Here is a 22,376-nt window from a genome sequence, read left to right as displayed (position 1 = left end):
CTGGCCATGCCCTCGAGTGCACGGTCGGGCAGCATCAAAGACCCCGAGGTGGCTGACCTTTTCTGCAAAGATGACCCGGAGAAGCTGTTCGCCGACCTCCGTGAGATCGGCCACGGCAGCTTCGGAGCCGTTTACTTTGTGAGTAGAGACGTGTGTGTGTGTGTGTGTGTGTGTGTGTGTGTGTGTGTGTGTGTGTGTGTGTGTGTGTGTGTGTGTGTGTGTGTGTGTGTGTGTGTGTGTGTGTGTGTGTGTGTGTGTGTGTGTGTGTGTGTGTGTGTGTGTGTGTGTGTGTGTTCCCGTTGTGTGTTTACAGCGACTTCACCTTCAGGATCATCTGTGGACGAGATGGAGCCGACAACCAGACGGACACGACGCTGACGTTGTGTTCATGTTAGTGTTTCGGGTTAGGGTCCCGATGGTGAAAAAGATTTCTACTAAAGTACATTTTTAGTAGCCCCTATGCAGGGGAAAAACAAAACGTCAAAAGTGACAAAAAAACCTTTGAAACAAATTTCTTCGCACTTCTAAAGAAAAGTAAAAATAAAATAAAAAAAACGTAAACATGAAAGAAAATGTTGACTAATAAGTCAAAAGGTTGAAGACTGTGAAAAGCTTCGGAGCATAAAAGCGCCAGCAGCACCAAGCCATCGGCCCCTTGGGGCGCCATCGTAGTCGCTGGATAAAAAAATAAAAATTGATTTCAAGTAGAATTATTATTTTTTTGTACTTGCCTGACTGGACACCTGAAAAACACCCTCAGCGTTGAACCCTGGTGTTTATAAAAGAGTTCACGACGGCTGCAACTAACAAACTTTTGTCTCTAAAATGTCAGAAAATTTTGAAAAATGTTGATCAGAGTTTCCCAAAAAGCCCAAGAAGACGTGCTCAAATGTCTTGTTTTGTCCCCAACTCAAAGATCTTCAGTTTCCTGTCCCAGAGGAGAGAAGACCCTAGAACAATATTCACATTTAACAAGCTGACATCACACGAGTTTACCTGTTTTATCTTAAAGAAATGACTCCAACCGATAAATCGGCTATCAAAATAGTTAATTTAATAGTTGACGACTAATGGTTTAATCTTTGCTGTTTTAGAGCCGATGAGAGAGTGTGTGTGGGGGAAGACTGACCCGACTCGCGCTCAGACTTGCTGCATTATCTCGTTATCATAAGAAGCAAGAAACCTGTTTAGGGTTTAAGTCTCCCGGCTGAGAGAGCGCAACAGGCCAGCGTGTTGAAGAGTTGTTATTGAGCTGCTACAACTACGTCAGTCTCATCCACGCTTGTTGTCATTTTTGTGGGTAATTTTCTGCCTATGCAAGAAGATGAGGATATTCTCTAATTGGTCGGCCACAACGGCTGTTAATGAGCACAGCATAGATGAGAATAAATCAGAGATATGGACGGTGATTCAGAGACCATACACAGATGCAAACCTACAGTTAAAATAGGATCATCTTCTACTTGTTTGTAGGTAGTTTCCTTATCTGTGTATAAGTATAAAACAACGATAAACTCTGTGTGGTGTTCCTGCAGCCAGATTATTATAAGAAATCAAATAAAAATGTTTCAAGAATTTCTTTTAGAATAAACCCACACTGAGCCCAGAAGGCTGCAGGAACCAGTGTTACTTTGTGTGGGTTCTCCCAGACAGAAATTCTGTGTCATCTGCATTTCAGCACTAAAAAAAGAACCTGTGAATCAGACAATTGCCGTGTGTGTGTGTGTGTGTGTGTGTGTGTGTGTGTGTGTGTGTGTGTGTGTGTGTGTGTGTGTGTGTGTGTGTGTGTGTGTGTGTGTGTGTGTGTGTGTGTGTGTGTGTGTGTGTGTGTGTGTGTGTGTGTGAGACACCTCCAGTGTTCTCACTGAATGTCTGAGTTTCAGAGGATCCTTTTTAAAAGGCCATTAGAGATGTTTGAACCAAAATAGATGTTTGATGTGCATCAATTTGCATGAATTTAACAAGAGTGCCACTGCTTTATACTGACTGTTCCCAGAGCTCAGACTGTGTGTGTGAGTGTGAGATAGGGCTGTACCCAACACTATTCTTTGAGCTTCGCTGCTGTTCAACAGCAAATGTTCGAAGCTGCTGCAGCGGTGGGGAAAACAACGTTTCCGACCGCACTTGAAGGCAGCTACTTGTTTGTAGGTAGTTTCCTTATCTGTGTATAAGTATAAAACAACAAGACACTCTGTGTGGTGTTCCTGCAGCCAGATTATGTTTAAAGAAATCAAATAAAAGTTTCAAGAATTTCTTTTGTGTTTCTGTCAACAGGCCCGAGATGTGCGCAACAATGAGGTGGTGGCCATTAAGAAAATGTCGTACAGCGGCAAGCAGACAAACGAGGTAACGACCTGGAAATGAAGAGGTCTTTTCCCTTTTTAGATATTAAAAAGTCCCTCCTCTTAATTAGGGATGCACCGAAATGAAAATTCTTGGCCAAAACCGAAAAAGAGGAAACCAAGACCGAAAACCGAAACACCGAAAGAAATTATGCCAATTATTAGTACCATTGCATTTAGGGCTATGACTGTGTAACTTTACTAAAATCAAGGCATTGCAATTGTATAAATTAATATTAAAGTTTAACCCTCATGCCCTCTTCGGTCATTTTTGTACATTTTTCTCAAGTTTTTTTTTTCATTTTGTGATCATTTTTGCTGTGTTACTTCTTATGGCATGAAATTTTGTAGGAATCCTTCTTTTCAGTCAAATTTTTTAAATCCAGTGTTTTTTACTCTTACATGTCTTTTATACTTAAATGATTCATTTTGTACCCTCTGGACACCTTCGAGGCAAAAATGTCCACGCACACAAAAACTGTTTTTAAATCATCATATATCAATATTTTTTTCTGCTTTTTTTTCATAAATCACTTAAACAACTTCTTACCTAATCAAAACCACCAAACATTCAATAATTTTCAGGATTTTAACCCTTTAAATGCCAGTTTATGTATTTGAAGTATGTCATTATTTATAAAAAAAACCACAAAAAATGATTTTTTTTTTCCCATATAATGAATAATATGTAGATGGGGCTTTGGTGGTGATTAGAGGCTTGGATATGTCAAAGATAAGCAACAAAACTGATTTGATTGCATTAGTATTTTTTATGTAATTCCAGATACTCCCTTTGGACACCTTCGAGGCAAAAATGGCCCCATTGACTTCCATTATAACCACATGTTTTGATCTCACTGCCTTTACAGTATAAAACCATGCATTCTGTAATGTCAGCATTTCATTTGGAAGAAAACTAGTCATATTTGACATTTTTACAGTATTTCACCAGATTCAACCATTTTGCCCTTGTAGGCCGATGCATGAAATTATAGTTATATTATGGAGCTGTGTGTGTGTGTGTGTGCGTGCGTGTGCGCGCACACGTGTGTGTGTGTGTGTGTGTGTGTGTGTGTGTGTGCGCGCGTGTGTGCTTGGGTGTGTGGGTGTGGGTGTGTGTGTGTGTGTGTGTGTGTGTGCATGTATGCATGTCTGTGTGTGAGAGAGAGTTTGTGTAAATCTGTAAACAAACAATGATAATTTTAGTGGTGAAAAAAGCGCACCTTACTTTTGCCAGTTATATTATGGAGCCGTGTGTGTGTGTGTGTGTGTGTGTGTGTGTGTGTGTGTGTGTGTGTGTGTGTGTGTGTGTGTGTCTGTGTGTGTCTGTGTGTGAGAGTTGTGTTTGTAAATCTGGGTGAAAAAAGGGCTTCTTTTGAAGGATGCATTTCATGTGTCTTTGAAGACGTGCTTAAATAAAAACATTGTCTCCTGCATTTGTTGTAAACAAAACCAACTATTAGTGTGTTGATGCACCTGGCTCTAGAGAAGGAGAAAGACCTGGAGCAAAGAGAAGGAGCCTTTATCTTCCAGCCAACTGCAGGACTCATCTGAAGATGACACAAGTTTCTGGAGTCTGACAAAATGGTCACTGGTGTCCTCCAACTCTGTGAGTGCCTCTAACCCTTCCTCTGAAAGTGGAGAGGACACTGAAGATCCTGTCCATCCTAACATTGAATGGACAGTGAAGAATTGGCAAGTCTGGTCTCCATCTAATACTGAGACGCTGCGCAATATTCAAGCACCGACCGGCATGATGTTAGAGCCCACGAGATATGCCATATCAAGAATCCATGATGTGGCATCCTCTTTCCACCTTTTCTTCACTCCTGACATGATCCAGCTGATTCAGGAAATGACAAACCTACACGGGAGGTGTTCAATCTCAGGATGGAGTGATGTGGATGCTCAAGAGATTTTAACATACATGGGACTTCACACTTGGCTGGTGTGTACCGGTCCAAAGGGGAATCCACCCGGAGCCTGTGGGATGTCCATAGTGGGAGACCAGTCTTCAGGGCCACCATGTCCCACAAACCATTTGAAATGATAAGCGCCAGTTTACAGCACATGCAGGAGACAATGTTTTTATTCAAGCACGTCTTCAAAGACACATGAAATGCATCCTTCAAAAGATGCCTTTTTCAGCCCTAAAGTGATCATTGCTTGCTTACACACACACACACACACACACACACACACACACACACACACACACACACACACACACACACACACACACACACACACACACACACACACACACAGCTCCATAATATAACTATAATTTCATGCATCGGCCTACAAGGGCAAAATGGTTGAATCTGGTGAAATACTGTAAAAATGTTAAATATGACTAGTTTTCTTCCAAATGAAATGCTGACATTACAGAATGCATGGTTTTATACTGTAAAGGCAGTGAGATCAAAACATGTGGTTATAATGGAAGTCAATGGGGCCATTTTTGCCTCGAAGGTGTCCAGAGGGAGTATCTGGAACTACATAAAAAATACTAATGCAATCAAATCAGTTTTGTTGCTTATCTTTGACATATCCAAGCCTCTAATCACCACCAAAGCCCCATTCCCCTATGATTTATTTTATGGAAAATAATTAATGTTTTGTTGGGTTTTTCATAAATAATTGTTACTTCAAAGATTTAAAACTGGCATTTAAAGGGTTAAAATCCAGAAAATGATTAAATGTTTGGTAGTTTTGAGCAATTTAGAAGTTGTTTAAGTGATTTATGAAAAAAAAGCAGAAAAAAATATTGATATATGATGATTTAATAACAGTTTTTTGGACATGTACATTTTTGCCTCGAAGGTGTCCAAAGGGAGTATCTGGAACTATGTAAAAAATACTAATGCAATCAAATTAATTTTGTTGCTTATCTTTGACATATCCAAGCCTCTAATCCCCACCAAAGCCAAATCTAGATATTATTCATTATATGGGAAAAAAAATCATTGTTTTTTGTAATAAAAAATTAAATACTTCAAATACATAAACTGGCATTTAAAGGGTTAAAATCCTGAAAATGATTGAATGTTTGGTAGTTTTGATTAGGTTAGAAGTTGTTTAAGTGATTTATGAAAAAAAAGCAGAAAAAAATAATGATATATGATGATTTAATAACAGTTTTTGTGTGCGTGGACATTTTTCCCTCGAAGGTGTCGAGAGTAAGTTTTTTTTAAGGAGGGCATGAGGGTTAATTAAAAAAATATCTAGCAGAAATATGGCTACAATTTAATAGTCACATACAGTATATAGTAGCCTAAGAACAGAATAGCTTACCTATTGTTGTTGTTATTATTATTATTATTATTTGAGGCACTTTCTTACACATATCAGACGAGGGTGCATGCCCCTCATCTGGTGCAGAGAGACGAGTCTTTGTTTCTGCGCTCTGATCTCTTCCTGCGCTGGGCGCCGCTCCATCTCCGTCTCCATGGCGGCCTGGATCATGTCTCGTGCGCCCTGCTTTATTTCCGCATCCAAGTAATGGTCTTTATAACGCGGATCAGGTCCAGTCGCGATGAAGTGCAGAGGATCCGAATAGATCTCAGTGAAACGTGAGCTGCTTAGGAGACGGTTTGCAGGTGGAACGGATCGGGTACTGACACGTGCAGGTCGCGTCATGACAACATTTCGGCCGTATTGTTTCGGTGATAAAAGTATTTCGGCCAAAAAACCCTTTGGGCCATTTTCGGTGGCCGAATATTCCGTGCATCCTTACTCTTAATATTTAAAAACCTGTTTCTTAATAAAAACATTTAGATTTTCTCAGTTAGGCAATGGGTTAGGGTTAGGGGTTAGGGTGGGCCAAATTCTCTGGGCGGTAACCTTTCCCCTTATGACCTCATAAGGAGAAGATTCCTGATTGGTCCATCTGAGCTTTCATTTTCTCAAAGGCAGAGCAGGATCCCCAGGGCTCGGTTTACACCTATCACCATTTCTAGCCACTGGGGGACCATAGGCAGGCTGGGGGGACTCATATCAATGTTAAAAAACCTCAAAGTGACATTTTCATGCCATGGGACCTTTAAAATCTACATCCATATTGTCATATTATTCCACTCTGAATTGTGGATAAATAAGAGTTCATAAAAGTACTTTGTCCTCCACCTTCTCAACACAAATCATTTCTTTCTTACTGCATGTTTTAATAAAGAGAGATGTTTGATAAATAATATGATAGGTGGGTCTGGTAATAGATAATTAAAATATTTCTCTCGTGGTAACAATCTGTCTCTAAAATGTGCTTTAAAAAGCCTAATAAGCGGTGTTTTGTGTTGATGTGCAGAAATGGCAGGACATCATTAAGGAGGTGAAGTTCCTGCAGAAACTTCGCCACCCGAACACCATCGAGTACCGGGGCTGTTACCTGAAGGAGCACACAGCATGGGTACGTATGTCCTACAAGCTTTGGAAAATGAACACAACCTGCAGACCTGCTTGGTAGATTTTGCCGCAAACTTTTCCGCAGATTTTGGAAACCTTAAACTCAGACTGCCCTATCTTGCCCCCAGTGCAGCGCAGCCCAAGTGTCTCTGCTAGTTTAAGACCGATGCAGTTGTCAGTTTCCCATCCAGCGCCCGCATCGTTTAAATAGCAAATGAACCTGCTCCCATCTGTGGCCCATGGGCCTGCTGGTCTTAAGCTGCAGACCCACCAACCAGATGGCCGACCCTCTGCCATAAAGCCAGTGTGACTGATCAGTCTCCCCGAGTTGGTCCAAAAAGTTCCTCAGAACACACGAGAGACGGTGGCGGCGCTAATCTGTGTTGTCGCCCAAAAATTAAAACCGGCAGCTGATTGGACGAACGCGTCACATGGGTCTGGCTGCTTCCTGACCATCATGGCGTCTCGTTCAGAATCTGATCTCATATTGGACTAAAATAGTTCACCAGAACATGTTTCTGAAAACATTTGAAGAGAGAAATAGGCTGTGCAGTTGCTGAATGTGTCTTCATTTCAGATCAACAAAGGTCAGCGGTCACCTCAATCAGCCAGTTTTCATATTCAGGCGGTGAAAACCGTTTGTGTCAGCTGTGTGGGAGCTGCTTTTAAATATGTAATCTTTGTTTTGATTAATTGCTAAACTCTGTCATGGCTTAGGACCTTTTTGGCTGACTTATGTCGGCTTTATGTCGACAACAGTGCGACACAAGTCGAAAAAAACAACAGAAATGTCAAAAAAACCATTGTGTGTGTATATATATATATATAAATCGATATTATATCGATATATCGTGATATGAGACTAGATATTGTCTTAGATTTTGGATATCGTAATATGACATAAGTGTCTTTTCCTGGTTTTAAAGGCTGCATTACTTTAAAGTGATGTACTCTTCTGAACTTACCGGACTGTTGTAGCTGTTGTATTATTTACCTTTTCCCCACTTAGACATTATGTCCACATTACTGATGATTATTGATCTATAATCTAAGTGTGTTAAAGCACCAATTGTCAACCCTAGAATATCGCCGCAATATCGATATCGAGGTATTTGGTCAAGAATATTGTGATCTCTGATTTTCTCCATATCGCCCAGCCCTAGCTGAGTGAAGTTGAGTTTGGCCCTCGTGCGTTAATACTACAATAAAAGGCTGCAACTAACGATTGTTCTCGCTCATCAGAGTATTTCCACACGTGTCTTTTGTTTGTGTAATATCAAAGTGGACATAGATGAACATGTTTTTGTGTCTGATTGATTCCCAGCTGGTGATGGAGTACTGCCTGGGCTCGGCCTCGGACCTCCTCGAAGGTCCGTTTCACACCCAGTCACTTATGAAAACATGATTCTTTATCCCTCTGTTGGTGTGCTTTCTGACTCTTTGTTTCCCCTTCTCTTCGCAGTTCACAAAAAGCCGCTCCAGGAAATAGAAATAGCTGCTATTACCCACGGTGCACTGCAGGGATTAGCGTATCTTCACTCTCACAACATGATTCACAGGTAACTTGTGTTTTACTGTGTGTTGGCTCCTCGCAGCCTTTCTGGCAACTCTGAATCATTATCACGATATCAGCTGGTGCAATAAACACACCGCCGAAGGCTGCGACATATCTCGAAGAGTATCGGCAGAAAACTGCACGTTAAATGTAACTCACAGTATGATCCAGCGTGGCGCTGAGTGACGAAGACGGAGCTGAAACATAAATAAAAACATGAAGCCGTTGTGTTGTTGGTTCTTTTTGTTTCATAAAATTGGTATTTAAAAAATAAAATGTATAGTTTTATAACCGGTATCAAAGTCACGTTATCGGTATTGAATATTTTTGAACGATACCCCGCCCTAACAGGCGCTACATGTTCCTGATTATTTCCAGATATTTAACAGAATTTTTATGCTTCTCAGTTAATTTGACGTGTGTGTTTTAATGTTTAGAAACGTGTGTGGACGCTAACGTGTGATATTATGGTCTGTAGGGACGTGAAAGCAGGAAACATCCTGCTGACTGAGCCCGGTCAGGTCAAACTGGGGGACTTTGGCTCTGCCTCCATCGTGGCTCCGGCCAACTCCTTCGTTGGGACTCCCTACTGGTGAGTGTTGACTTCTTCACCTCCTCCTCCTCCTCCAGTCAGTAGTCCCCTCTCTCTATCCTCTCCTCCTCCAGTCAGTAGTCCCCTCTCTCTATCCTCTCCTCCTCCAGTCAGTAGTCCCCTCTCTCTATCCTCTCCTCCTCCAGTCAGTAGTCCTCTCTCTCTATCCTCTCCTCCTCCAGTCAGTAGTCCCCTCTCTCTATCCTCTCCTCCTCCAGTCAGTATTCCCCTCTCTCTATCCTCTCCTCCAGTCAGTAGTCCTCTCTCTCTATCCTCTCCTCCTCCAGTCAGTAGTCCCCTCTCTCTATCCTCTCCTCCTCCAGTCAGTATTCCCCTCTCTCTATCCTCTCCTCCAGTCAGTAGTCCTCTCTCTCTATCCTCTCCTCCTCCAGTCAGTAGTCCCCTCTCTCTATCCTCTCCTCCTCCAGTCAGTATTCCCCTCTCTATCCTCTCCTCCTCCAGTCAGTATTCCCCTCTCTATCCTCTCCTCCTCCAGTCAGTATTCCCCTCTCTCTATCCTCTCCTCCTCCAGTCAGTAGTCCTCTCTCTCTCTCCTCTCCTCCTCCAGTCAGTAGTCCTCTCTCTCTATCCTCTCCTCCTCCAGTCAGTATTCCCCTCTCTCTATCCTCTCCTCCTCCAGTCAGTAGTCCCCTCTCTCTATCCTCTCTTCCAGTCAGTAGTCTTCTCTCTATCCTCTCCTCCTCCAGTCAGTAGTCCCCTCTCTCTATCCTCTCCTCCTCCAGTCAGTAGTCCTCTCTCTCTCTCCTCTCCCTACTGGTGAGTGTTGACTTCTTCACCGACTACATTCACTCAGCCAGCGTGTTCAGGTCCTCATTCCTCCTCCTACTCCTCCTCCAGTCAGTAGTCCCCTCTCTCTCTATCCTCTCCTCCTCCTCCTCCTCCTCCTCCTCCTCCTACTCCTCCAGTCAGTAGTCCTCTCACTCTATCCTCTCCTCCTCCAGTCAGTAGTCCCCTCTCTATCCTCTCCTACTCCTCCTCCAGTCAGTAGTCCTCTCACTCTATCGTCTCCTCCTACAGTCAGTAGTCCTCTCACTCTATCGTCTCCTCCTCCAGTCAGTAGTCCTCTCACTCTATCGTCTCCTCCTCCAGTCAGTAGTCCCCTCTCTCTATCCTCTCCTCCTCCAGTCAGTAGTCCCCTCTCTCTATCCTCTCCTCCTCCTCCTCTAGTCAGTAGTCCTCTCTCTCTATCCTCTCCTCCTACTCCTCCTCCAGTCAGTAGTCCTCTCTCTCTATGCTCTCCTCCACCTCCTCCTCCTCCAGTCAGTAGTCCTCTCTCTCTATCCTCTCCTCCTCCTCCAGTCAGTAGTCCTCTCACTCTCTCGCTGGCGTGCCAGGAGAGGTCGTGCACCACTCAGTTTTTTTTTAGCGACGAAGAGGAAACAGGAAGCCTGAATGAGTTGGCCGACAGCGTGCTGCCAGGACTCTCAGAGTGACTGCAGGTCTCTCTGGTACCCTCACTGGTTAAGATGGGTTCTGTTATGGTGAATGAAAGGCTCGATCCCACCAAGTAGCTCATCCAATCAGATCACAGCATTGACGTCAATGCTGCTGCCAGTTCTGCTGTTGTTTACCTTTTTCTTCTTCTTCTAGTCCGTAGAAAGACCAGCGTCGGTAGCCTTTCCTCATTAGCGCCCCCTCTGTTCAGGAGAAGACTGCAGCTAGCGTCACGACCACCAGCGCCAGTATACACGGTTATGGTACTCCCGTGATGTCACAGACGAGCACAGCGAAGCGTCCGGTATATCCACACGGCGGGTATACCAGACGCCTCACTGTGCTTTACTTTCTTAACCCTCCTGTTGTCTTCCCGTCCCCCGAGCAACTTTGGGATTTTTCTAGGTCAAAATTTAAACTTCAGGGTTCGTACGAGTGCTTGAAATGCTTGAATATGCTTGAATTTTGGATAAAATGCTTGAAATTGTAACTTTTTCTTTCACAACAAATACCTAACTTACTGAATAGTTTGTTTATTAAATGGAGAAATAAAATGTTGGAGAGCCTAAAATTAAACCTGCTCGCCGAGACCCGCCCTAGGAAGCAGCTGATTGGTTGGGGTTAGGCATTTCACCTCAGGTGGTTAAGGTTAGGATAGCCGATTGGTTACGTAAGCATCAATGAACGTTGGCTGGAAGATGAAAAATACAAATTATGGATTAAACGGGGACAAGCCCTACGAGTTGCCTCTTGTAAAGTCTGCAAAAAAGACGTGCAGCTTTTCACAATGGGAGAGTCTGTGCTATCGAGTCACATAAAGTAAAGTAAGCCAACTGAAGTAGCCTGCTATACGTTAGCGCCTATTTGTTGACGCTAGTAACTTCTAGCTAAGAATTCACAGGCTAGCTACGTGACAGAGTACTTGGTGTGATAATGTAATGTTAGTATTGCATGTCCGTTATGGCACGTTCATTTGTGGAATATGCAGTCAACATAGCCAAAGTTACATCACCGTAACTGTAACGTTAACTACCTGCAAATTAAAACCTGAAACGTTAGCCCAGTGCATAACAACAATCGTTGATTGCTGAACAGAAATTATGTCCCACAAGTAGCCTACTGTAAGGTTGAGGATGGCCTTATGTAATATTTACACTGCTCTATTCCAGTAGATGCATGTATATGTCTTGGCAATGAAGTTCTTTTTATTTATTTATTAATATAGGCTATTTATGAGGCAGGTGCATGAGCATTGTCAGAGTCTTCTGGGTTAAAATGGAATTACAGGTTGTTGTTGTTGCACACTGTCTCAGATTTAGTTCAAACCTTGTCTATATCAAGAAAGTGTCCCAAGGCCTGTAAACTATTTCTGTTCAAACCCTATGTCTTCATATTTTTAGCCCTTGAAATTACTAAAGTTTTAAAGCCTGAAAATCACATTATCTGGGAAGCAATATTTGGACATTAATTCGTTGGAAGACAAACATGTCAATATGACTGAACCATTACAAGTTTGTACAGCATGCCCTAGATCTGGGAAAAAAGTGTGAAAGGACATTAAGGGTAGCATAAACTTTGAGCAACATCTAAGAGGGTGCACCACCTTTTTTGTGACCCAGAATGAGCCAGCTGCATCTGGCTCAGACCCCCCCACTCAGTGCTCCTCTCCATAGCTGTCTTACTGTATGTTATGTTATAGACCCCCCCACTCAGTGCTCCTCTCCATAGCTGTCTTACTGTATGTTATGTTATAGACCCCTCCCACTCAGTGCTCCTCTCCATAGCTGTCTTACTGTATGTTATGTTATAGACCCCTCCCACTCAGTGCTCCTCTCCATAGCTGTCTCACTGTATGTTATGTTATAGACCCCTCCCACTCAGTGCTCCTCTCCATAGCTGTCTTACTGTATGTTATGTTATAGACCCCTCCCACTCAGTGCTCCTCTCCATAGCTGTCTCACTGTATGTTATGTTATAGACCCCTCCCACTCAGTGCTCCTCTCCATAGCTGTCTTACTGTATGTTATGTTATAGACCCCTCCCACTCAGTGCTCCTCTCCATAGCTGTCTTACTGTATGTTATGTTATAGACCCCTCCCACTCAGTGCTCCTCTCCATAGCTGTCTTACTGTATGTTATGTTATAGACCCCTCCCACTCAGTGCTCCTCTCCATAGCTGTCTTACTGTATGTTATGTTATAGACCCCTCCCACTCAGTGCTCCTCTCCATAGCTGTCTCACTGTATGTTATGTTATAGACCCCTCCCACTCAGTGCTCCTCTCCATAGCTGTCTCACTGTATGTTATGTTATAGACCCCTCCCACTCAGTGCTCCTCTCCATAGCTGTCTCACTGTATGTTATGTTATAGACCCCCCCCACTCAGTGCTCCTCTCCATAGCTGTCTCACTGTATGTTATGTTATAGACCCCCCCCCACTCAGTGCTCCTCTCCATAGCTGTCTGACTGTATGTTATGTTATAGACCCCTCCCACTCAGTGCTCCTCTCCATAGCTGTCTTACTGTATGTTATGTTATAGACCCCTCCCACTCAGTGCTCCTCTCCATAGCTGTCTTACTGTATGTTATGTTATAGACCCCTCCCACTCAGTGCTCCTCTCCATAGCTGTCTTACTGTATGTTATGTTATAGACCCCTCCCACTCAGTGCTCCTCTCCATAGCTGTCTTACTATATGTTATGTTATAGACCCCTCCCACTCAGTGCTCCTCTCCATAGCTGTCTTACTGTATGTTATGTTATAGACCCCTCCCACTCAGTGCTCCTCTCCATAGCTGTCTCACTGTATGTTATGTTATAGACCCCTCCCACTCAGTGCTCCTCTCCATAGCTGTCTTACTGTATGTTATGTTATAGACCCCTCCCACTCAGTGCTCCTCTCCATAGCTGTCTCACTGTATGTTATGTTATAGACCCCTCCCACTCAGTGCTCCTCTCCATAGCTGTCTTACTGTATGTTATGTTATAGACCCCTCCCACTCAGTGCTCCTCTCCATAGCTGTCTCACTGTATGTTATGTTAGGAACCAGGAAGAGAAGGTGATGATTCAGGGTTAGTGAAGTGAACCTGTCCAGTGATTTAGTTTGGGGGGGGTAATAGTTTTGACATTGACTCAGGCAGGTTAGATAGTTTAGACAGCGATACATTTAGAAAAATAAAACTTGTGTTTTGCCGAAATATCTGATCCTTCTGCTATTACGAAACAATATTTTGTCTGTTTATAGCATTATATCTTTTAATGTGACAAAAACACTAAATCATAATTTTGACTATGTATTGGTGTATATTTTCAGGTGGTGTAAGGTGCTGGAAAAAACTTTAAAATGGACCTTGAAAGTGCTTGAATTTGACCTTGGAAAAGGTGTACGAATCCTGAAAGGTTTTTTTGTCACTTTTGCCGAAGTTTTTGGCGAGTTGTTGTTTATTTTGTTTGTTTTGTTATTTTTTTCCTCCACCTTTTGACGTTTTTGTGGGGGGGGGTCGCCACGTTTTTGAAGCTTTTTCCGAAATGTTTTGCTCCCGACACAGAGACGCCCGATGCATTTAACCCTCAGGATGTCTTCGTCGACCGAGCAACTTTGAGTTTTTCTGGGTCAAAATTTGGGCGTCTTTTTTTGTCACTTTTTTCAACGTTCTTTCATGAGTTTTTTTAAAAAAATTTTTTAAATGCTATCAAATGAATTAAAACACCCAAATCCAAAGAAAGAAGTGAACCGATCATTTATTTAACTTGTGAAGAGTAATTTTTTTTTTATTTGGTTGAAAGAAACTCAAATTTGTGATACAGAAACCTTTTGAAAATGGGTCAAACTATACCTGAAGACAGCAGGAGGGTGAACAGGGTCATTGTGAATGTTTCTAATAAATAATTAAACCTAAACATCTACAGTGGATCAGTTTAAGTGGACGCTATATTTAGGATATTTTCAGCGCTTTACCTCGCTGTCAGACTGCTAAATTACACTGAATGAATTATTATTTCTGAAAATGTTTACGACTGTCTTCTTATGATGGTAAAAGACTTTCTATCTGCATATGACTTGGAGTACAGTCTGAAATAACACACTGTGTGTGTGTGTGTGTGTGTGTGTGTGTGTTGGTACGTGTGTGTGTGTGTGTGTGTGTGTGTGTGTGTGTGTGTGTGTGTGTGTGTTGGGTGCGTGTGTGTGTGTTGGTACGTGTGTGTGTGTTGGCAGTACGTGTGTGTGTGTTGAATGCGTGTGTGTGTGTGTTGATGCGTGTGTGTGTTGGTATGCAGTGTGTTTGTGTGTGTGTTGTGCGTGTGTGTGTGTGTTGATGCGTGTGTGTGTGTTAATGCGTGTGTGTTGTGTTGTGCGTGTGTGTGTGTGTGTGTGTGTGTGTGTGTGTGTGTGTGTGTGTGTGTGTGTGTGTGTTGGTACGTGTGTGTGTGTGTTGGTACGTGTGTGTGTGTGTTGGTACGTGTGTGTGTGTGTTGGTACGTGTGTGTGTGTTGGTACGTGTGTGTGTGTGTTGGATGCGTGTGTGTGTGTGTTGGTACGTGTGTGTTGGTACGTGTGTGTGTGTGTTGGTACGTGTGTGTGTGTGTTGGTACGTGTGTGTGTGTGTTGGTACGTGTGTGTTGGTATGTGTGTGTGTTGGTACGTGTGTGTGTGTGTGTGTGTGTGTCTTGGTACGTGTGTGTTATTTCCATTTTATTCCTGTTAATTCCCATGAAAGAGTTTAGCAAAATCTTCCAAATTTTGACCTTCATTTATAGCAACCAAGACAAACTGAACTGGTGTTTCTACTCTAAAAGTCTTTTTGAAGTGTTTTTTTTAGGGTGGATAAAAAGAAGGTGATGAAATCACTGAGATTCCTAAATGTTGGTTGTGTGTTTTTAGGATGGCTCCAGAGGTGATCCTGGCGATGGACGAGGGCCAGTATGACGGCAAGGTGGACGTCTGGTCGCTGGGCATCACCTCCATCGAGCTGGGTAAAACCTCTCAGAGCTACGGAGGCCCAGAAGGCTCACGCACACATCTTTCTGGGGAATACTTTGTGTTCCCTCGCAATACTTTTCTTCTTCCATTCCTTCTGAAATAATTTTGTTAAAATATTGCGAGGTAACCGGCTAAATGCCGGTAAAAATGACCTTTGCGGGTAGCATTATAAAGTTATTAGCCAATTTGGCCGGAGATGAATGAACCAAACAACACTGCGTCTGTTTGAATCGGACGGCGGCAGAAAATGAAGTCAGTGTTTCCAGATTGTCTGTTTTGTGTGTTTGGCTTGGAAACGTTACGTTTCTCTGGGCATGTAGTGCTAATCCTACATTTCCCATGAACACTTCTGTTGTGAAATGTCGTAATAGCCGTCAGCTACATGCCTAGCGTGTGCGATATCAATGACGAGCGACGCTGAAACGGAGAAGATGAACGGAACGGCGCCACACAATTATTGTGTATACACAATTATAATTTATAATATCAATTATAAACATTTATTCAAGAAAATAACAAACGTGGAGATATTTTTAGGGAGTTAAAGCTATAGTGTGTAGTTTCTGTCTCCCCCAGGAGGAATTCTAAGTAATGACACTGTGCTCTCTCTGTCCACAGCGGAGAGGAAGCCCCCGCTCTTCAACATGAACGCTATGAGTGCCTTATATCACATCGCTCAGAATGAAAGCCCCATCCTCCAGTCCAACCACTGGTGAGAACATTTCCACTCCTCTGTTCTTAGTTTGATCTTTAACTTAAGATTGAGACTTAATTATCTCATAATCATATGTTTATCTTTAGTAAATAAGTTATGTTTTTCTAACAATTTAAGTTATCTGTGTCTCTTAGGGCTGCAACTAACGATTATTTGTTTATTATTGATGAATGTGTCGGTTATTTTCTGGATGAATGGATGAGTTTAGTCTCTAAAATGTGGATCAACTTCCCAAAAAGTCCAAGATGATGTCCTCAAATGTCTTGTTTTGTCCCCAACTCAAATATCTTGAGTTTCCTGTCCCAGAGGAGACAAGACACTAGAACATATTTATATTTAACACGCTAACATCACACTAGTTTACTTGTTTTATCATCAACTGATCAATCAGTTTACAAAACTTGGTGAAGTGTAAAAATGAGACGAAGAAAAATGAAACAATATTTATTATCTTCATGTTCAATTCTTCATGTTGGGATAATGGATGGGAAATCAAACTAAACATAAGTGTAGTATGTAATGGGGTGGAACGGTACACAGAAGTCACGGTTCGGTTCAGACATCTCTGTTCGGTACGATGGAGGGAAAAGCAAAACAAAAATGAATAGAAGCCAATCGGAGCTTCAGAGCTAAGGCGAGGCTGCAGATTAGGTGTCCCTAAAGAACCTGCGTATGTAACCTTAGTTCCGCATTACATTAATTAATTTGCACGCAGGTTTTATTTACTTTTATACCGTGTATTCTCCATGTAAATTCATGCACCGAACTGTGAAGCCCGTACCATTTCGGTTCAATACGAATACATGTACCGTTCAGCCCCTAATATTTAACCACCTAAGCTCTTTGCTTTTTAATCTCTTTTAAAATAAATTATATATTTGACATCATCCTTTATCTCTCTGCAGGTCTGATTCCTTCCGCAACTTTGTTGACTCTTGCCTACAGAAGATTCCCCAGGACCGACCTACCTCGGACGTCCTGCTCAACGTGAGATCTCACCCAGCATCATCTCACCTAACGTTAAGGTCCTCAGCAGTGCTGTAATGCTCCTGTATCGGCTTTCCTTCCTCCTTCTCTCCCTCCTCCCTCCCTCCCTCCCTTCCTCCATCCCTCCCTCCCTCCCTCCACAGCATCGGTTCTTGTGCCGTGAGCGTCCGCTGACGGTGGTGATGGACCTGATCGCCCGGACCAAGGACGCAGTGAGAGAGCTGGACAACCTGCAGTACCGCAAGATGAAGAAGATCCTCTTCCAGGAGACGCAGCAGAACGGCCCAGTGTCCGAGGGAGGGGAGGAAGAGGAGGTGAGGAGGGGGGGTGGGGAGGAAGAGGAGGGAGGGAAGATGAAGTCAGATGTATGGACTGAGGGAGTAGGAAATGAAAGAGAGAAGAGGAAAATGGACCGATCCTAAAACCACAAAAAGAGGAAGAGTATAAAATGAAAGGGGATGAGGAAAATAAATCATAAAATCAGTCTCCAACAGTTTGTTTATGTAGGAGTTTACTTTTAAAGTTAAAGTTTTACTTTTATTTTTGACATACTATATACATGTAATAAAGTGTGTGTGTGTGTGTGTGTGTGTCTCGCTCTGTGTCTTTGTCTTTGTCTCTGTGTGTGTCCGCGTGTGTGTCTCTCTCTCTCTGTGTCTGTGTGTGTGTGTCTCTCTCTCTGTGTGTGTCTCTCTCTCTGTGTGTCTCTCTCTCTGTGTGTCTCTCTCTCTCTGTGTCCGTGTGTGTGTGTGTGTGTGTCTCTCTCTCTGTGTGTGTCTCTCTCTCTCTCTCTCTGTGTCCGTGTGTGTGTGTGTGTGTCTCTCTCTCTCTCTGTGTGTCTCTGTGTCCGTGTGTGTGTCTCTCTCTGTGTGTGTCTCTCTCTCTCTCTCTCTGTGTGTCTGTGTGTGTGTGTGTGTGTGTGTGTGTGTCTCTCTCTCTGTGTGTGTCTCTCTCTCTGTGTGTGTCTCTGTGTCCGTGTGTGTGTGTGTGTCTCTGTGTCCGTGTGTGTGTGTGTGTCTCTGTGTCCGTGTGTGTGTGTGTCCGTGTGTGTGTGTGTGTCTCTGTGTCCGTGTGTGTGTGTGTGTGTGTCTCTGTGTCCGTGTGTGTGTGTGTCTCTGTGTGTGTGTGTGTGTGTGTGTGTGTGTGTGTGTGTGTGTGTCTCTCTGTGTGTGTGTCAGGAGGTGGAGCAGTACCTGATGCGGACAGGCACAGTGAACAGCATGGAGAGCTCCCAGTCGGTGCCCAGTATGTCCATCTCAGCCAGTTCTCAGAGCAGCTCGGTCAACAGTCTGGCCGACGCGTCCGATGACAGCAGCAGCGAGATGGCCATGATGCAGGAGGGCGAGCACACCGTCACCTCCAACAGCTCCATCATCCACCGACCCACGGTAAAATAAAAAAATAAAAAAAAATATATATATATATATATATATATATATATATACCTTTTATACATCTGGGTTTCAAGAAATAGATTTTTCTCATTTGATCAATCAGATATCGATTTATAAAACTCGCCAGATGGACCTTTAAAGAGGCTCTGTTTTAAATCTAGAGTTCACGTTAAACCAGATGATGTAAGAATCCATGTCACGCTAAATAATGCTCCAAAGTTAGGACACACATCATGCTAAATAATGCTCCAAAGTTAGGACACACATCATGCTAAATAATGCTCCAAAGTTAGGACACACATCATGCTAAATAATGCTCCAAAGTTAGGACACACATCATGCTAAATAATGCTCCAAAGTTAGGACACACATCATGCTAAATAATGCTCCAAAGTTAGGACACATATCGTGCTAAATAATGCTCCAAAGTTAGGACACATATCGTGCTAAATAATGCTCCAAAGTTAGGACACACATCGTGCTAAATAATGCTCCAAAGTTAGGACACATCGTCCTAAATAATGCACCAAAGTTAGCACAATAGATAAGGGGGGGGGGGGGGGGAAGAAAAAAAAAAAAAAAAAAAAAAAAAAAAAAAAAAAGCGGGCTGTTCTGAAGGGGGGGGGAGAAAAGGAAAGTTATTTGGGATCGATTATCCAGCCCAATTAGTTTGTGTATGTTAAAGATGTCTGACCGTGGTCCTCCTCCTCAGGGTCAGGATAACATCTACGATGACCCGTACCAGCCGGAGATGGACCAGCCTCAGGCTCCCTCGGCTGGACGCCGCCGAGCCTACTACCGCAACCGGGACCACTTTGCCACCATCCGGACCGCCTCCTTGGTAAATCTTCTTCCTCCCGCCCTCACTGTGTTGTGTTCTACTGCTGTCTCTGCTGATTGGCTATCACCTGCAGGGACTCCCCCAGACGAGGGCCCCGGCTGGCATTAAAGCAGAGCCCTGTAGTGTCTGTGATAACAGAATCATGGACCCAATCGCGAAAGAAAGAGTTTAAAAAAGCTATAAGACAGATTCCCTACATTAAAGGTCCCATATTCTGTTCATTTTAATGTTCATAAGTGTATTTAGGGTTTCTACTAGAACATGTTTACATGCTTTAATGTGAAAAAAAACTATAATATTTTTCAAAATATACCTTTATTCTCCCTCTGTCTGAAACGCTCTGTTTTAGCGCCTATTTTTTCAAATATGCCGCACTTTCGCCGCATCAATTGCCGATTTCCGCGCCAAGTATGCGGTGCTTGCATGATTTCATAACCCCCGCATTTTCGTTGCAAAAAAGTCACATATATCTTAGCAGAAAGTTGAAAAAATGTTGTGTTTACTTCACACAAGAGCAGCCATTTTCCCCTGTTGCCATGGGAACGTTATGAAGTGACGTAATTACGCAACGTGAACATCATCGAAAAGCCATGGATGTATTAAGAGAACAACGCGAAAAGCAGGGTGTTGGAGGTTTTATGTACTTGGATGTACTTTGAGTCTCTTAAGTTGGTATCCAATAAGAAAGCTATCTTAATATCTGATCTCTACTCAAATTTCTTTAAGTGCTCCTGCTGTCTATATTATTATTATTATTTTTTAAACTCCGTTTTTCTGGAAGGACTGTTTCTACATATAGATAGGTAGGTAAGTAGGGAGAGAGGTAGGTAGGTAGGTAGGTGGCTGGATAGAGTGAGTAGTTGTGACATTACGATGTTAGAGATCGGCTCATTTAAAGGCACAGTTTCTGACTTGCCTGCAGACCACTGTGAAGTCATGTTAACCACACATCTAATCCCAGGAAAAGTGTGGCTTGCCTGATGGAGCAAAAGGGAGAGGGGGCTGCCATGTGCCCTTGAGCAAGGCACTGATGAAGTGCCTTCTCATGCCACCTCATTGTTGCGCACATCTCGGGCCTGTTGGATGACAGAAACCCAATTACCAGAACATTAAAACACTCAAGAGACCAGGGCCACGTTCAGCCCAGACGAACACCAAGACTTGAACACTTGAACTTGAACACCCTCCTTTTTATTACCGGTGGGTTTACAGACACCTCTCTGCTGATTGGCTATCACCTGGGTTTACAGACACCTCTCTGCTGATTGGCTATCACCTGGGTTTACAGACACCTCTCTGCTGATTGGCTATTACCTGGGTTTACAGACACCTCTCTGCTGATTGGCTATCACCTGGGTTTACAGACACCTCTCTGCTGATTGGCTATCACCTGGGTTTACAGACACCTCTCTGCTGATTGGCTATTACCTGGGTTTACAGACACCTCTCTGCTGATTGGCTATTACCTGGGTTTACAGACACCTCTCTGCTGATTGGCTATTACCTGGGACACAGCCACCAAACCAGAGAAAACGGAGCTCAAAGTCGCTTCACACTGTTGAACATGTCATTCAATCAAACCGTAGCAAAACGATGCACGCTGTTTTGAGATTGAACGTGCCCCCATGTCCCTCCCCCCCTCCAGGTGACCCGTCAGATCCAGGAACACGAGCAGGGCTCGGCGCTGCGGGAGCAGATGTCCGGCTACAAGCGTATGCGGCGGCAGCACCAGAAGCAGCTGATGGGGCTGGAGAACAAGCTGAAGGCGGAGATGGACGAGCACCAGCTGAAGCTGGACAAAGAGCTGGAGAATCAGAGGAACAGCTTCTCCACCGAGGCCGACAAGCTGGCCAAGAAGCACCAGGCTATCCTGGAGAAAGAGGTTAGTTTTAGTGCTGTCGGCACGGAGTGAAGCACATGCATCAGTATGCATGGACATCTTTAAAGCAAATGTGTATTTATGTATGTGGATAATGATTTAAAGGGTAATATCAATATCTTTCAGTTCAAGAAAATGTAGAAGGAAGAAAAAATGGACAATATGAAATTGCCAGATAATTTTTATTTTTTATCATAACATTGTTTGGTCTTCTGTCTCTCTCTTTTTTGACTGTTAACTGACTAACTCTGTCTGTTTGTTGTCTCATCTGAGAAAGGGGATCATCCGATCATGGATATGTAATCAAATATAGCAAATACTACTTATTATAAAATGTGTGAAAGCGCTGCTGTAACGTGTTCTTCAGAGAGCTGACCTCGGCCTGTGTTTTGCTGTCGCTCTGCAGACGAAAGCCGCTCTGGCAGAAGAGAAGAAGTTCCAGCAGCACATACTGGGCCAGCAGAAGAAAGAACTGACCAGTTTACTGGAGTCCCAGAAACGCCAGTACCGCCAGCGCAAGGATCAGCTTAAAGAGGTCAGAGCCAACACATGTTCACACATCTAAATACTAACGGAGATAAGATTCCCTAAACCACAACACACTGGTAGTTACCCTTCAGGCACACACAGTCACTTAATACCAATGTATATATTCCTTGTCAATATAATTTAGTTGTCCTGTTTTATTTTCTAATTTAAATGTTTTGAATATCTGTTTATACATTTTCTGTGTGTAGCGTGAAGGGAGTACAACTACTACTTCTGTGTAATATTATGACAATAAAACCCTGATCCTTTAAATAAAATGCATCTATTGCATTGACCTACATGAATTATAAATTCAGCTGTGAAGGAGACACTTCCTCACACATCTGTTGAGCGTAAGCACACTGGCTGGAACGGCAGCATCCAGTGAGCACATTTTATACGATGTAGCTCAATGTGCTTCACACAAAACAATTAAAAAAAAAAAAAAAAAAAAAATAAATTGAATTTATATAGCGCTTTTCATGGACTCAAAGTCGCTTTACAGGGCAGGGTAGATTATAAAAACATAACAAAACAAAACGAGCAAACAAAAACAAGTAGAACAAAACAAGATACAGATGAAAAAGGGAGGGGGCAGGTGGACTATGGGTAGGCTGAGGTGAAGAGATGGGTCTTGGAGGGACTGGAAGATGGTGAGGGACTCAGAGGTGCGGATCTCTTGGGGGAGGGAGTTCCAGAGCCTG

General features: G+C 43.1%; 1 protein-coding gene across 1 annotated transcript in view; it reads left to right on the top strand.

Annotated features, from left to right (window-relative positions):
• Positions 1-22,376, top strand: part of taok2a (TAO kinase 2a) — a 41,903-nt gene continuing 19,527 nt past the window's right edge. The window contains 14 exon segments of the mRNA XM_039824581.1: positions 1-138; positions 2,275-2,346; positions 6,649-6,750; positions 8,071-8,116; positions 8,209-8,305; positions 8,780-8,893; positions 15,230-15,321; positions 15,947-16,040; positions 16,949-17,030; positions 17,174-17,344; positions 18,209-18,418; positions 19,137-19,265; positions 20,911-21,147; positions 21,551-21,679. Coding sequence (XP_039680515.1) covers positions 7-138; positions 2,275-2,346; positions 6,649-6,750; positions 8,071-8,116; positions 8,209-8,305; positions 8,780-8,893; positions 15,230-15,321; positions 15,947-16,040; positions 16,949-17,030; positions 17,174-17,344; positions 18,209-18,418; positions 19,137-19,265; positions 20,911-21,147; positions 21,551-21,679 — 1,707 coding nt within the window. The 5' untranslated portion in view covers positions 1-6.

Source organism: Perca fluviatilis, chromosome 15 (assembly GCF_010015445.1).
Source record: "Perca fluviatilis chromosome 15, GENO_Pfluv_1.0, whole genome shotgun sequence".
NCBI lineage: Eukaryota > Metazoa > Chordata > Actinopteri > Perciformes > Percidae > Perca > Perca fluviatilis.
Note: the sequence above shows the minus strand (reverse complement) of the source record. Positions and strands in the feature narration are given on the sequence as shown.